Source organism: Lolium rigidum, chromosome 3 (assembly GCF_022539505.1).
Source record: "Lolium rigidum isolate FL_2022 chromosome 3, APGP_CSIRO_Lrig_0.1, whole genome shotgun sequence".
NCBI classification, from domain to species: domain Eukaryota; kingdom Viridiplantae; phylum Streptophyta; class Magnoliopsida; order Poales; family Poaceae; genus Lolium; species Lolium rigidum.
This window is the reverse complement of record NC_061510.1, coordinates 51,404,120-51,421,065: the sequence shown is the minus strand read 5'-3', so window position 1 is coordinate 51,421,065 and position 16,946 is coordinate 51,404,120. Positions and strand designations below refer to the sequence as shown.

The 16,946-nt window shown below is 45.2% G+C and overlaps 2 protein-coding genes across 5 annotated transcripts; both read left to right on the top strand.

Moving 5' to 3' along the window:
- The first annotated feature begins 1,235 nt into the window (after window positions 1-1,235).
- Window positions 1,236-3,280, top strand: LOC124701595 (cation/calcium exchanger 4-like). Its single transcript, XM_047233683.1, has one exon. It carries the CDS (start codon window positions 1,331-1,333, stop codon window positions 3,203-3,205), a length of 1,875 nt encoding a protein of 624 aa, XP_047089639.1. The 5' UTR covers window positions 1,236-1,330; the 3' UTR covers window positions 3,206-3,280.
- A 234-nt stretch (window positions 3,281-3,514) lies between these two features.
- Window positions 3,515-6,906, top strand: LOC124701596. Of its 4 annotated transcripts, XM_047233686.1 has the most exons (3): window positions 4,006-4,025; window positions 4,538-4,600; window positions 6,084-6,906. In XM_047233686.1, the coding sequence occupies exons 2-3, from the start codon at window positions 4,585-4,587 to the stop codon at window positions 6,686-6,688; spliced, it is 621 nt and encodes a 206-aa protein (XP_047089642.1). In that variant the 5' UTR covers window positions 4,006-4,025; window positions 4,538-4,584; the 3' UTR covers window positions 6,689-6,906. The 4 variants fall into 4 exon arrangements, with proteins under 4 accessions (XP_047089643.1, XP_047089641.1, XP_047089640.1 ...); XM_047233687.1 differs by lacking the exon at window positions 4,538-4,600 and having other exon boundaries at window positions 3,515-4,025; XM_047233685.1 differs by having other exon boundaries at window positions 3,515-4,600.
- The last annotated feature ends 10,040 nt before the right edge of the window (window positions 6,907-16,946 follow it).

Here is a 16,946-nt window from a genome sequence, read left to right as displayed (position 1 = left end):
ATGTCAGTCCACCTTGGGTAGGACTCCCTCCTTGAGTAGGTTTCCCACCTTTGGGAAGTTTTGGTGTTGGGGTCTTATTCGAAGACTTGGACTACAACTCTTGGGGATTCCACCTATATAATGAGGGGCATAGGAGAGGGGGCTGACCACCACAAGCCCATAGCTTGGCCGCACCCATAGGTGGCCGGCCACCCCCTCTCCCAACCCTAGCCGCCCCTCTCTCCTCCTCTTCTCCCGCACGCTTAGCGAAGCTCCGCCGGAGATCTCCATCGCCACCGCCACCACGCCGTCGTCGTGCCGCCGGATTCAAGGAGGAGCTACTACTTCCGCTGCCCGCCGGAACGGGGAGAAGGACGTCGTCTTCATCAACAACCGAACGTGTGACCGAGTACGGAGGTGCTGCCCGTTCGTGGCGCCGGAACCGATCGTGATCAAGATCTTCTACGCGCTTTTGCAAGCGGCAAGTGATCGTCTACCGCGAAGCAATAAGAGCCTACTCTTATAGGCTTTGGAATCTCTTCAAGGGTTAGTCTTGATCATCCCCTCGTTGCTACCGTCTTCTAGATTGCATCTTGGCTTGGATTGCGTGTTCGCGATAGGAAATTTTTTGTTTTCTATGCAACGTTTTCCTACACATTTTTAATGGAAGGTGCTAACCATCACCTCTATAACCATCGCTAAGGGGAAGCTGTTAATGGGCCAGGCCCATTAGTTTGGTTTTTTAAAAAAATTTCAAATTCGAAATTTCTTTAGATTTGTAATTTGCTCAGAATTAAAATTTTCTTATATTCGAAAATTGCTTAGATTTCAAATTTGACTAGATTCAAAATTTGCTCAAATTTAAAATTTGCTTACTTTGAAATTTGTTCAAATTTAAAATTTACTTAACTCTCGACTTTAAAATTTGTTAAAAAAGAAAAAACAGAAAAAATCGAAAAAAAAATGAAAGAAACCCGAAACACAAGAAAAACCAGAAAAAAACTCAACAAAAACTGAAGAAACCCGAGGCCTACTGCTCCCTGCCTGTTGATGGACCGCGGCCCAACCCGATGGTTTATACCCTCCCATCGTGGCCACTTGATGTGGGTGACCGCCGAATAGCCCAAGAATATAATCAGAAACATAGCCCAATCCGGTTGAAGCCTAATCCGGCCAAGTCAACAACTACCGTTCCGTTGCCGTTCCTTCTTCGCGCGGCATACGACCCTGATGACACGTCTTCTCCTTCCACTCGCGTCGTCAATCCCCAATTCCCCTCCGCGCAAACCCTAGCCCCCCTCAGATTCGGCATGCGAGTCCCGCCAAACTCCAATTCGTGACCTCGCCGGAGATGATCGCCTCGCGGCCGCCGCATCCTCGCCGGATTCGGCCCCTCGCCGCCGCCTCACTGGTACTGTTCCTCCTCTTCCTCTGCATCCGCTCGGATGGGGACTCTCCGCCATCTTCGCGCCGCAGATTCCTCTCCGATGCCGATCCCGCCGCTTCCAACGGCGGGAACCTCTCGGAGATCACCCCTCCGCAGCTGGACAACCCCTCCGCCTCGTGCGCCGGCATCGCGCGCCACGAGGGTTTCAGCTCCCAGTGCGACTTCGTCCGGGCCCACCCGCAGTGCAGCTCCGGCGGGTTCGTGGACTACCTAGACTTCTTCTACTGCAGGTGCGAGAGATTCAGGCTCCTTGGGTACGCTGTGCTCGCGGTGTGCCTGGCAGCCTTGTTCTACATGCTCGGCAACACGGCCGCCGACTACTTCTGCTGCAGCCTCGAGAAGATGTCCGCGCTGCTGCGGCTCCCGCCCACTGTGGCTGGTGTCACGCTGCTCCCGTTTGGTAACGGTGCTCCTGATGTGTTCGCCAGTATTGCGGCGTTCATGGGGTCTGGCTCCGGAGACGTGGGGCTCAACAGCGTGCTCGGCGGAGCGGTGTTTGTTACCTGTGTCGTTGTTGGGGCGGTGTCCTTGTCCGTCGCGGAGAAGAATGTGCAGATTGACTGGAAGTGCTTTGTAAGGGATGTTGGATTCTTCCTCATCACTTTGGTCGCGCTCTCTGTTATATTGATCGTCGGGAAGGTGACTTTCTGGGGAGCTATGCTGTTTGTCTTGATTTATGTGGTCTATGCATTTGTGGTGGCTGCAAATGAGTTACTAAGGAAGCATGCACGGATGCTCAAGTTTGATCTAGTCACACCATTGCTTCCTGTACGCGCAAGTATTTTTGCGCAAGGAATAGAGGAAGATGACTCTGTGTACAGTTCACTTCTCGAGGAGGATACAAGTGATGATGTGGCGCAGATAAACACATCGTTGCCTCAGTGGATGTGGGCTTCTCATGTGGCTATCTACTCAAATCAAGGGAGAGATGGTTCGCCTGACAGGCCATTGTGGGGTTGGAATGAAGAAGGCAGAGTGGATACCTCCACGCTTAACTTCTCCAAGCTGATTTTGTTTTTGGAGCTGCCCTTGACAATACCAAGAAAGTTGACGATTCCAATAGTTGAGGAAGACCGCTGGTCCAAGGAATATGCTGTTGCAAGTGCTGGCTTGGCGCCTCTTCTCTTGGCATTTTTGTGGAACAGTCAGGATGGAGTATCTATGGGGGCTACCATAGCATCATATGTGATAGCTGGTGTCTTCGGGATTGCACTTGCTGCTCTCGCTTTCAGTTTCACCAGTCCCGATCGACCTCCAAGGAGATATTTATTCCCATGGGTTTTTGGAGGGTTCGTCATGAGCATCACTTGGTTCTACATCATTGCCAATGAGCTGGTTGCACTGTTGGTTGCATTTGGAGTGATACTGGGGATTAATCCTTCAATTCTTGGGCTGACTGTTTTAGCATGGGGCAACTCAATGGGTGACTTGATGTCAAATGTAGCCTTGGCAATGAATGGAGGAGACGGTGTGCAGATTGCTATGTCTGGGTGTTATGCAGGGCCTATGTTCAATACACTTGCTGGCTTAGGAATATCGATGCTACTTGGAGCTTGGTCAACGGCACCCAACTCTTATGCTCTTCCGCAGGACAGCTCTCTTATTTACACGATGAGTTTCCTCGTTGCTGGATTGATCTGGGCTCTTGTTATGCTGCCACGAGGCGGCATGCGGCCTAACCGGACACTTGGAGTTGGTCTCATTGCTCTTTACTCTGTTTTCCTTTTCATTAGAGTAAGCAATGCTATGGGGATATTTCCACTTCCAGGCTTGAATTAGATGTTCGTGTTTATTGTACATGATTGTCATTTGTACAAATGAAATGGAGTTATACACTGTTCTTCTGTTTTGTTAGTGGGCCTCAAGTTCATTCCTATTTTGTCAGTTGCTAGACAATAAACCAGAACATGCCTGCAGCTGGTATGCTTGACTGTAAACCAACAACCTTAAAAAGTAATAAATTTACACTTTTGTAGCGTGGACTATATTTTCCCCCTTATTTTGCACAGTTGTCTTACCTTTTAGTTTACTTGCTGTAGGGCTGCTGCTTCTTTTCACTGACTACTGCCTTGTAGTCACGTTAGGTATTTTTGTGTAGTCATGTAGTCTAGTTTACAACCAAATCGAAATTGACAGATTGGGTTCTGAACGTGGCCGAACGGGGAGCATCTGGGTGGGAGAGACCTAAAACTGTTGAAAATGCAGTGATAACGCGATGGATTGAGGTCAGGAATGGCACAAGTTTTAACCATGTCATCATCCAATTTTTAAAATGACAACGACCAATGCATAACAGAACATCGACCGATGCGTAACAGATCAGACAAGTGTTGCACATGGTTGAAAATGCCCTGCTCCAATCCATCCCTCCTGCTTGTCCTGCCCAGGGAGCGCTGCCTCCATCGTGTCCGCAGGTTGCTAGTAGTATTTTCCTCCTTGGGCCCTTATCAACGTGTGCCCTCCGTGTTGATGTCCTGCTGGTGTTGGCCTATGACAGTGTGGCTGCGCCGTCTGTTGTGACCATCATTGCAGGGTGGACGAGGCAATTCCGGGCTTCGTCATTGGCTGGCGCAAGGCCACCGAGGTAGCCAGCACCTAGGTATTACCCACTCCATGATCTAAATTCTGTTTTGTTCTCTATCGTTCCTGGAACCGCATTTATTTTATGACTTTTTTCAAGCTATACCGCTCTCCAGTTTAGTCTTATTCTCATTGTTCTGTTAGTGCTTTGTAAATAATTCGTATGGGTGTATTGCTTTGTATAGTTCATTCGAGATGTCTTGCAGAAATGCAATTTCTGAAAGTATTCCTTAGTGTTACGTTTTTGCCTGATTAGGATGTGGCCAAGTATTGTTTTCGATGTGTCACAGTAGAATGGAGGAGATGGTTCCAAAACATTGTCCTGCCAGGTGATCAGGGAATGGTTAGCTACAGGAGTATCCTTGTCTACATTGGGCATCTGGGTGGAAGGTTATCAGTGATGGCTGATTTCTGATGCATCTATCCATTATAGTCTTGTTTTTAACACGCTATCAACATCTTGTTGTTTAACATCCCATTGTCAAATATCATTTAAGGCTGAGTTCATTTATCTTCTTTTCTTGTATGTAGGGATGAAATCTACATTGTTGAATCATTTGCATTAAGCTTGCCTGTTGATGCATGATTTGAGTTGTAAGTTTGGAATCATTAACAGGCCAGTTGCAAGTTTTCTTGTTTTATAAGTTACTCGCTGTGTATCATGTCGCCAGTTGCAAGCAAGTTAGGTTTTTTGCTGTCGTAACATAACTGTGCAGCTGGCTAGCGTGTAGGTCTCATAGATAAGCATGTAGGTCTCATAGATAAAACGTGAGTGATTCATTCCTCTCGAGTTGTACACACCGAAGCTTTTCCAGCTGGAACGCTTGGTTTTCTCTTCCGAGGTGGAACTTATATATTATATATAGAGTGTGGATTTTTGTAGCTCGGGCTACACAACTCTTTTTTTTCAAAAATTCGAAAATGATACTTTAAAGTTTCAAAAAAATCTGAGAAAAAATCTTGATATAGGTAATGTTGGGATCTACGTATGTGCAAAATTTCAACTCGAAATATCTTATATTCGGAGCTGCACAAAAATGACAAAATCTGACAGATTTGGAGGTTTTGAAATCTTGCACTGTTCACTACTATAGGTGTCAGATTTTGTCATTTTTGCACAGCCCCGAATATATGGTATTTCGAGTTGAAATTTTGCACGTACTTAGATCACAACATTGTCTACAGCAAAGATTTTGTTTCCAGAATTTTTGAAACTTTGAACCGTCGATTTTGAATTTTTCAAAAACCGAGCTAAATGTAGCTCGGTCTACACTGATGGTTTTCGTTATATATATAGTATGTATGTCTAGTGGAATTAGAGACCCTGTGTGGTATCTATCCTCCTATGCATGAAAATCAAAAGCAAAACATCTGTTATATGTGCGCCTTTAGCTGAAGTGCTCGGTTCGGTTTCATCTTTCTGGATCATTTGTTTCTTGTTGTGCAAAATCTGGAGTCCCTGTTGTGTACCGTTCAATCCTCTGACCCTTATGGCCATGTAGCTTTCTTTGAGAAACAAAGATGTTCAGTTTATTTACCTAAAAAAATAGTTGCTTCCTCCTAGAGCCTAGTTTGTTGTAGTCTTTCCACAGAGCCAAGTTGTTTGTGATTCGCCTGGTTGGACTCCTTTGACCCAACAAACACGTAGAGAATTTTCCAACAGACAGCGTATGATGTTAAAGGTGGCGAGTGGCTCTTGGACCCATGCCATGATGATAGAATATATAGGGTGCCTGAATACCCAAAGTTCTTCTTACCCACACTATAGTTGGCTCTCCTGCTATCACTTGGTGCATCTACCCCAGAGAAAATACTCAGCAAATGGCGATGATTGGCACCACCGCCCTTGTTGTCGCTGCCAGACCGTCGAGACGTGTTCTAGGTATGCAAAACCAATTCAAAGAATGGCTTAGTAAACTTTACCTGATCTGCTTTTATTTTTTTAGTTTTATTCTTTGTAAATTGTAATTGTGCTTTGAATTAAAAAATGCAGCGGTGAACTTCCCAACTGTTTCGCCTAAAAAATTATGTCAAGTCATGTGCAACATGTTATGTTATTAACAGTGAGACTCTACAGGGCTGCCTCAGCTGAGAGTGAAAATGTCCGAGAGGTTGAGGTGCAGTTTCTCCAGGGACGACAAGAAGGCGCCTTTGGCTCTGACTCCGTCTCTGGCTGTCCTCAAGGGCATGGGGCTCCAGTTGTCGCGGAGGCCATGTGGCCTGGAGCTGGTGGACGAGCAGATGGCCACGGAGTGCATGAAGCTCTGGCTGAGGGCTGAGAACCCGGAGTGGATCATGTTGTGTGCGATGTGCCTCATCTTCGCTTGCTCCGTACGTCGACCAAACGATGACCACAAGTCATCGTCTGCAGAGCTGCTGCGGCTGAGAGCGAAAATGGCCGAGAGGCTGAGGTGCATCTTTTCCAAGGACGACAAGAAGGCGCCTTCAGCTCTGTCTCTCTCTCCGGCTGTCCTCAAGGGCATCGGGCTCCGGCAGTCGTGGAGGCCATGGGGCCTGGTGCTGGTCGACGACGACGATGAGCACATGTCCTCGAGGCTCCGGTTGTTGTCGAGGGCTCTGAACCCGGAGTGGATCCTGTGTTGTGTGGTAGGCCTCATATTCATCCGCCCCCTACGAGATCGACGGAATGATGACCACGAGTCCGGCGGCCACACGTGCTGAACACCACCACGGCCTCCTGCTACTGCCTGTCTGATCCGTGGAAGGCTTCGCATGAGGTTGTGCATTTACTACTAAACAAAAACTAAAGAGGCGGCAGTTAGCATGTATCAGTGCTAAGTTTCCATAAAAAAAAATCAGTGCTAAGTGTTGGAATTCCTAGCTAAGAGTTTCGACGTATTGGGTGTGTCAATTTTTATCCAAGCTTTTATTTTCATGCATATCTTAGTTGTTGGTTTAGTTTATGCATCGCGAAAAGGAGGCTTGGAATGGTCTTAAATGAATATCTAGACAAAGAAGTAGGAAAAGATTCCATTGAGACAATTATAATTGGGCGCATGCTAGCAATCAGCCGGCTGATCCGGGCGCGGGATCAGCTGGCTTGACATCCGTCGGATGGGCCTAAGACTACATAGTGGGAGTAACATAGCTAGTAACATCACACACCCCAAAGCATTTTGGTGACATGGCATGATAATAATTGAAGAAAGAGAGAGAGGTGGTAACTAACTATGTTACTATAACATCACACTTCTCAAGACAAGATGAGTCTACAATCTAATAAATATAGCATGCATGATACCACATATAAGTAACTATTCACTATGGAGGTAGTAACATAGGTTAGTAACATGCACCATGTTACTACTCTATGTTACTCCCCACTATGACTAGTCTAATCAAGCTCCGCTCAAACACGTATAGCCTTGGCTTCTTTATGGGCTTCTTTATGGGAGACCGGCGCTTTCAGTTGTTGCGAGACTCGTTTTCCTCAGTCTCTTCTCTGGTGGTTGGAACAAACCGCCAGCTGGTAGCACCAACGATTGGCTAGACTTTGAGGAGGTCTTCATCAATAATTTCACCGGCACCTATCAGCAGTTAGAGATGTGCAACTAAGGCTTGTTTGAGACGGATGGCGAGTACCTGCCGCACTGGTGCGAGATGCGTAATTCTTGCGAGGGGGTCAAGATCTAGGCCATCGGCTCTTCATAGCTGGCCGAGGAAGCCGACCAGATGGGTCAGCTGAATTTTCGCCGGCTACGCCTAGGCACACATGGGTCCCGCCGCGCTGACTACCGCGGCAAGCGAAGCAATGACTAGCCGGATTGCAGGTACGCATGTCGCGGCTATCTCAGACCAGCCGGCTGCCGGTGGAAGCCAGCGCCAGAAACAAGATCGGGCTTGGAAGCCCAAGTACACCTTTCAGCAGATGTTTGACACGCCGTGCAAGTACCACAGTGGTGCGAAATCGGCCACCCATACCACTCGAGAGTGCAGCTGGACTAAGCGCATGAACAGTTGCGAGGCGTTGCCGCCTCCGCCCCGCCAGCCAGTGGGCCGGGTGGCCAAGCCGGCACAGAAAACCAGATCCCGGACCAGCAACACCAGGTGAACCAGGCCCACCACTACAACAACTACATGGTGCAAGATGGAGGATGGAGTTTAGGGTCAGCTGCCAAAGCTGAATCCCATAGGAGAAAAGTAGGCAACAAAGGAACTCGTGGGCTGGAAGAGAAAGCCCACGGTGCAGAAAAGCAGAGAACATAACGGTGAAGCCCTTTGGAGGCTTTGGGCGAGAGGCACAGAACCTGGATGAACAAAATCTGACTCATCGGAAGAGATGAGCCCCAGCTCCTTAGCTTGTTCTCATCGCGCTTCGAGATGGAGGAAACTGCCCAGTCAAGATTGGCAGCGGCGACCGCTTTGCGTGATGCAGAGGGCTCCTTGGCTTTGGCAGTGCTTACAGTAGCACCGGAACTAGCGGTCGCCTTCTTCTTGCCCATGGTCGCTGTAAGGGTATTTTACCCTTATCTATTATTTTGGTAACTATGACACCGTGCTAGAGTATTTGGTCTAATACATGTCTACAAGATTATTCCCAGGTATTAGTCAAAGAGGTATAATGGTGTATCAATGGAACAAGAAGGTAAAGGGAGACCCCCCACTTCGACGGAAATCAACAAGGGTACTTCAGCTTCTGGCTGGCCAGTGGCCCGGTCAGACCGGCCATGGCACCGGCCAGCCCGGCGCCGACCGACCCTGGACTGGTGCCAACCGGGGCATGTCCAGTAAGCTAGACGAGCTCTCTCGGTCGGGGTCCGGTCCCTGGCCCGGTCTGGACCAGCCTAGTCCGTTCATACGTCCGGTTGGATCGGGTTGTGGACGGGGCGCCCCGGCGCCAACCAGCCCGTGCCCTGATGACAACCGGACAATGTAATGTGGGACAATTCCCAGCTCCGGTCAAGCCCCGGTCCCAGCTCCGGTTTGGACCGTCCGTCCGGTCACAAGCCCGGTCTGATCGGCCCGTGCGTCGGACCGTCCGGTCCTAGGCCCAGTTGACCGGGTTCCTCGAGGAAGTTGCTGAGGTGGCAAGTCATCAACGGCCATATTTCAAGTGACACTATATATACCCCTTCTCCTACCTCTGAAGGGTTAGGCAACACACTACAAGCTGTTCTTGAGCTCTCTCTCACATACTCCATTGTTAGAAACACCAAAAGCCTCAGATCTACCTCCTCCTCCACCCAAACTCAAATCCCTCCGGAAAAGATAGAGGAGGCCCCGATCTGCCGTTCTACCAAGCCAAATCTTATTCCCCCTTGTATTCATCAAGAAACTTGCTCTCTAGGGTTCCTTGGAAACCCTAGGTGGGCAAGAGTGGTCCGGAAGCATCCGGGCTGTGGATTTGCTCCTGACAAGATTGTGAAGGTTTGGAAGCTACCTCAAAGTCTACCACAAGTGAGTGAGCTATTCCTTCGTGGGATAGGCTCCGGAGAATAGGGTGAGCCTTCGTGGCGTTGGGGAATCCTTCGTGGGACCTCCACCCCTCCAAACGTGACATACCTTCTTGCAAAGGAAGGGAACACGTGAATAAACCCTCGTCTCCGCGTGCTATCGGTTATCTCTAACCGAACTCCTTACTTGTGATATAACTGCCTGTGAGAGCCTTCGTGCTCGAGTTACTTGTATCCTCATATAGGTTGTCTCACCTAGTTTGCATCAGGCTCACCTTTATATTCCGCAAAGCCTACTATTGCAAAGAAAAAATTAAATCTGTAGAAACCTATTCACCCCCCCTCTAGGTTTACCATCTCTCAACTTTCAATTGGTATCAGAGCTTGGACTCTTTTTAAGGGCTTCACAGCCTTAAGAGTGAGATGGATAAACTATTTGAGGGTCTGGATGAAGACTCTAACCTTTCGGTTAGGGATATGAAATCCAGATTCTTGGCATATGATGCCGAGAAAAAGTTGAAGGAGGATGAAGTCCAAAGCCAAATGGCACAAATGACTGCCATGCTTAAGAATCTGACTAGTGGAACCTCTAGTGGCACTTCGGTTCCTCCGGAAGGTTTCCATCAGTTCAATCATGACTATCCCAAAAACACTTCACCCATGCCTCATATAAACCATAGTGGGAATGTTCCCCATTTTGATGGAACTCACTTTCCTTTTTGGAAATCTTCTATGGAGTCTCATATTCGCAGCTGCAGTGTGGAGTTGTGGGAGATCATTGTTGATGGATACTGGAAGCCACAAGATCCCATTCAGTTGACCTCCACCAAATTCTACAACCGTCAACTCAATGCCTCCGCACGTGACAAGATTAGGAGTGGCATCAACCGCAAGCTCCTTGATCAAGTCAATGACATTGACTCCGCTAAAGAGTTGTGGGATCGGATCGTAGTACTCCAAGAGGGAACCGATCTGATCCAATCAGCTCTCTATGAGTCAGCAAAGACTGAGGCAACTATGTTCATGATTAGACAAGGAGAATCTGTGGCTGGTGCCTATGGAAGGCTTGGTGCTCTGAGACTGAAGGTCAAGGGCCTTGGATGTGAGAAATACAACGATGGTTTTGAGATGAATGAAGCATTCATAAAGTCCAAGGTCATCGCCATGATTGCAGTCAAGCAAAAGGACACCAATCTAGCACTCAACTTGCATATCATTACCAAGAGTGCTGATCTGAACGCAGATGATATAGTCTCCTATGTGGCCGCCAATGAGAACATGGCCAAGACAGGAGAAAGGCTCATGGAAATGAACCGTGTTGATGAAGCCTCACACAACCTTGCCCTGAAGGCTAGAGCTGATCATGAAAGAGAAGAAGACTATGAAATTGAAGAAGATGAAGAGATGACATCAACTAGTGACATCGCGACCGACTTTGCCTTCTTTGCCAAGAAGTACAAGACGAAGCTTCCAATATTTTTCAATGAAAAGAAGAAGAAGAGAACGTGCTACAACTGTGATGAAGATAGTCACTTTGCAAATGAGTGCCCTTGTGAGAAAAGGGTAGACAAGCCGAAGTTTGTCAAAGGAGTCAAGCCAAGATTGAAGCCAAACCCAATCAATGATCGATACAAGAAGAACAAGGGAAGAGCCTTTATTGGGGCTGAGTACACTTCCGATGAAGAAGAAGAAGATGAGGAGAAGGAGGCCGGAGTGGCTGGTTTGGCTTTCTCCAAACCCGAGTCACTTTTCACATATGACTACTCCAAGGATTACTCCACGGAGAATGATGTTGGTTCTTCCTTCATGGCAAGAACAACTCATGATGATGACTCTTCCTCCTCTACGGCCGTCGGCTCTTGTCTAATGGCAAGAGAAACAAAGGTGATGGAATCTCCACCCTCTCTATCTAGCATTCTTGATGATGATGAAACTGAAAATCAAGAAGAGTTAGCTATGCTTAAAGAACTTTACAATGTAAGATGCACTCTTCGGGGTAATGCTTTTGTCAAGTTTGATTTCTTGATGGACTCCCTCAAAGAAAAGGACGAGTCCATTGAGGAATTAGAATATCATTTGAATGATAAAGAACGGAGATTCAATCTCCTAAGACAAGAACTAAAAACCGAAAGGTGCATATCTCAAGGCCTTAAGCAATAAATTGAAACCTTTGAACTTGATAAAGTTAAGGACCTAGAAACTATTGAAAGGGCTCAATTATTGGCCCAAGAGCTCGATGCTTGATACGTCTCCGACGTATCGATAATTTCTTATGTTCCATGCCACATTATTGATGATATCTACATGTTTTATGCACACTTTATGTCATATTCGTGCATTTTCTGGAACTAACCTATTAACAAGATGCCGAAGTGCCGCTTGTCGTTTTCTGCTGTTTTTGGTTTCAGAAATCCTAGTAAAGAAATATTCTCGGAATTGGACGAAATCAACGCCCAGGTTCCTATTTTGCCCGGAAGCATCCAGAACACCCGAGAGCCGCCAGAGAGGGGGCACTGGGCCCCCAGACCATAGGCCGGCGCGGCCCAGGCCCTGGCCGCGCCGCCCTATAGTGTCGTCGCCTCGTTGACCTTCTGACGCCGCCTCTTCGCCTATATAAAGCCCCTCGACCTAAAACCTCGATACGAAAAAGCCACGGTACGAGAAACCTTCCAGAGCCGCCGCCATCGCGAAGCCAAGATCTGGGGGACAGGAGTCTCTGTTCGGCACGCCGCCGGGACGGGGAAGTGCCCCGGAAGGCTCCTCCATCAACACCACCGCCATCTTCATCAACGCTGCTTGTCTCCCATGAGGAGGGAGTAGTTCTCCATCGAGGCTCGGGGCTGTACCGGTAGCTATGTGGTTAATCTCTCTCCTATGTACTTCAATACAATAATCTCATGAGCTGCCTTACATGATTGAGATTCATATGATGATGCTTGTAATCTAGATGTCGTTATGCTAGTCAAGTGAATTTTACTTATGTGATCTCCGGAGACTCCTTGTCCCACGTGTGTAAAGGTGACAGTGTGTGCATCCGTGTTAGTACTTGGCGTAGGCTATGATTATGATCTCTTGTAGATTATGAAGTTAACTATTGCTATGATAGTATTGATGTGATCTATGCCTCCTTTCTTAGCATGAAGGTGACAGTGTGCATGCTACGTTAGTACTTGGTTTAGTCGTATTGATCTTTCATGCACTCTAAGGTTATTTAAATATGAACATTGAATTGTGGAGCTTGTTAACTCCGGCATTGAGGGTTCGTGTAATCCTACGCAATGGTGTTCATCATCCAACAAGAGTGTAGAGTATGCATTTATCTATTCTCGTTATGTGATCAATGTTGAGAGTGTCCACTAGTGAAAGTCCGATCCCTAGGCCTTGTTCCTAAATATCGCTATCGCTGCTTGTTTACTCGTTTTATCGCGTTACCATCTGCTGCGTTACTACTGCTTGTTTACTGTCCTGGGCAAAGCACTTTTCTGGTGCCGTTGCCACTGCTCATATATATTCATACCACCTGTATTTCACTATCTCTTCGCCGAACTAGTGCACCTATTAGGTGTGTTGGGGACACAAGAGACTTCTTGCTTTGTGGTTGCGGGGTTGCATGAGAGGGATATCTTTGACCTCTTCCTCCCCGAGTTCGATAAACCTTGGGTGATCCACTTAAGGGAAAACTTGCTGCTTGTTCTACAAACCTCTGCTCTTGGAGGCCCAACACCGTCTACAGGAAAAGGAGGGGCGTAGACATCAAGCTATTTTCACGGCGCCGTTGCCGGGAGGAAAGGTAAAAGGTACTCACACTCCGGATCTCGGCTACTAAGCTATTTTCCGACGCCGTAAGTACTCGAAGCTATTTCCTTTAGATCCTGCAATTGCAACTTTTTGTTTCTTGTTTACACTAGTTAGGCATAATGGAAAACAACAAAAATATGAGAGATCTTTATGAACTTTATCTTGAATTAGGACATGATGTGTTTGAAGAGAGAATTAAAAAACCCATGGAACTTTATATGCATACTAATGGGAATGTTATTAATATGAATGCTTTGAACACTATTGTTGCTAATGCTATGGAAAATTCTAAGCTTGGGGAAGCTGGTTTTGATGAGCTTGATCTTTTTAGTCCCCCAAGAATTGAGGAGAAAATTTACTTTGATGATACTTTGCCTCCTATTTATGATGATTATAATGATAGTAGTCTTTTGTTGCCACCTGTTATGGAGGATAAATTTGATTATGATTACAATATGCCTCCTATATTTGATGATAGCTACTTTGTTAAATTTGCTCCCACTACAACTAATAAAATTGATTATGCTTATGTGGAGAGTAATGATACTTTTATGCATGTGAATAAGAATGCTCTATGTGATACTTATATTGTTGAGTTTGTTCATGATGCCTCTGAAAATTATTATGAGAGAGGAAAATATGGTTGTAGAAATTTTCATGTTACTAAAACACCTCTCTATATGCTGAAATTTTTGAAGTTACACTGGTTTTATCTTCCTATGCTTGTTACTTTGCTCCTCATGAACTTGTTTACTTACAAGATTCCTATGCATAGGAAGCATGTTAGACTTAAATGTGTTTTGAATTTGCCTTTTGATGCTCTCTTTTGCTTCAAATACTATTTCTTGCGAGTGCATCATTAAAACTGCCGAGCCCATCTTAATGGCTATAAAGAAAGAACTTCTTGGGAGATAACCCATGTGTTTATTTTGCTACAGTACCTCTATTTTATATTTTAGTCTTGGAAGTTGTTACTACTGTAGCAACCTCTCCTTATCTTATTTTTATCGCATTGTTGTGCCAAGTAATGTCTTTGATAGTAAGGTTCATACTAGATTTGGATTACTGCGCAGTTACAGATTTCTTTGCTGTCACGAATCTGGGCCTAATTCTCTGTAGGTAACTCAGAAAATCATGCCAATTTACGTGAGTGATCCTCAGATATGTACGCAACTTTCATTCAATTTGAGCATTTTCATCTCGAGCAAGTCTGGTGCCATTTTAAAATTCGTCTTTACGGACTGTTCTGTTTTGACAGATTCTGCCTTTTATTTCGCATTGCCTCTTTTGTTATGTGGGATGGATTCCTTTGTTCCATTGACTTACAGTAGCTTTGGGAAATGTCCAGAAGTGTTAAGAATGATTGTGTCACCTCTGAACATGTGAATTTTTGATTATGCACTAACCCTCTAATGAGTTTGTTTTGAGTTTGGTGTGGAGGAAGTTTTCAAGGGTCAAGAGAGGAGGATGATATACTATGATCAAGAAGAGTGAAGAGTCTAAGCTTGGGGATGCCCCGGTGGTTCATCCCTGCATATTTCAAGAAGACTCAAGCATCTAAGCTTGGGGATGCCCAAGGCATCCCCTTCTTCATCGAAAAATTATCAGGTTCCTTCTCTTGAAACTATATTTTTATTCCATCACATCTTATGTGCTTTGCTTGGAGCGTCGGTTTGTTTTTATTTTTGTTTTTGTTTGAATAAATGCTTGTGTGGGAGAGAGACACGCTCCGCTGGTTCATATGAACACATGTGTTCTTAGCTTTATCTTAATGTTCATGGCGAAGGTTGAAACTGCTTCGTTCATTGTTACATGGTTGGAAACGGAAAATGCTACATGTAGTAATTGGTAAAATATCTTGGATAATGTGATACTTGGCAATTGTTGTGCTCATGTTTAAGCTCTTGCATCATATACTTTGCACCCATTAATGAAGAAATACATAGAGCATGCTAAAATTTGGTTTGCATATTTGGTCTCTCTAAAGTCTAGATAATTTCTAGTATTGAGTTTGAACAACAAGGAAGACGGTGTAGAGTCTTATAATGTTTTCAATATGTCTTTTATGTGAGTTTTGCTGTACTAGTTCATCCTTGTGTTTGTTTCAAATAACCTTGCTAGCCTAAACCTTGTATCGAGAGGGAACACTTCTCATGCATCCAAATACTTGAGCCAACCACTATGCCAATTGTGTCCACCATACCTACCTACTACATGGTATTTCTCCGCCATTCCAAAGTAAATTGCTTGAGTGCTACCTTTAAATTTCCATTCTTCACCTTTACAATATATAGCTCGTGGGACAAATAGCTTAAAAACTATTGTGGTATTGAATATGTACTTATGCACTTTATCTCTTATTAAGTTGCTCGTTGTGCGATAACCATGTTCCTGGGGACGCCATCAACTACTCTTTGTTGAATATCATGTGAGTTGCTATGCATGTTCGTCTTGTCTGAAGTAAGAGCGATCTACCACCTTATGGTTGGAGCATGCATATTGTTAGAGAAGAACATTGGGCCGCTAACTAAAGCCATGATCCATGGTGGAAGTTTCAGTTTTGGACATATATCCTCAATCTCATATGAGAAAATTAATTGTTGCTACATGCTTATGCATAAAAGAGGAGTCCATTATCTGTTGTCTATGTTGTCCCGGTATGGATGTCTAAGTTGAGAATAATCAATAGCGAGAAATCCAATGCGAGCTTTCTCCTTAGACCTTTGTACGAGCGGCATAGAGGTACCCCTTTGTGACACTTGGTTAAAACATGTGCATTGCGATAATCCCGGTAATCCAAGCTAATTAGGACAAGGTGCGGGCACTATTAGTATACTATGCATGAGGCTTGCAACTTGTAGGATATAATTTACATGATACATATGCTTTATTACTACCGTTGACAAAATTGTTTCTTGTTTTCAAAATCAAAGCTCTAGCACAAATATAGCAATCGATGCTTTCCTCTTTGAAGGACCATTCTTTTACTTTTATGTTGAGTCAGTTCACCTATTTCTCTCCATCTCAAGAAGCAAACACTTGTGTGAACTGTGCATTGATTCCTACATACTTGCATATTGCATTTGTTATATTACTCTATGTTGACAACTATCCATGAGATATACTTGTTACAAGTTGAAAGCAACCGCTGAAACTTAATCTTCCATTGTGTTGCTTCAATGCTTTACTATGAATTATTGCTTTATGAGTTAACTCTTATGCAAGACTTATTGATGCTTGTCTTTAAGTACTATTCATGAAAAGTCTTTGCTTGTATGATTCACTTGTTTACTCATGTCATATACATTGTTTTGATCGCTGCATTCATTACATATGTTTACAATATGATCAAGTTTATGATGGCATGTCACTCCGGAAAATATCTTTGTTATCGTTTACTGCTCGGGACGAGCGAGAACTAAGCTTGGGGATGCTGATACGTCTCCGACGTATCGATAATTTCTTATGTTCCATGCCACATTATTGATGATATCTACATGTTTTATGCACACTTTATGTCATATTCGTGCATTTTCTGGAACTAACCTATTAACAAGATGCCGAAGTGCCAGTTGTTGTTTTCTGCTGTTTTTGGTTTCAGAAATCCTAGTAAAGAAATATTCTCGGAATTGGACGAAATCAACGCCCAGGTTCCTATTTTGCCCGGAAGCATCCAGAACACCCGAGAGCCGCCAGAGAGGGGGCACTGGGCCCCCAGACCATAGGCC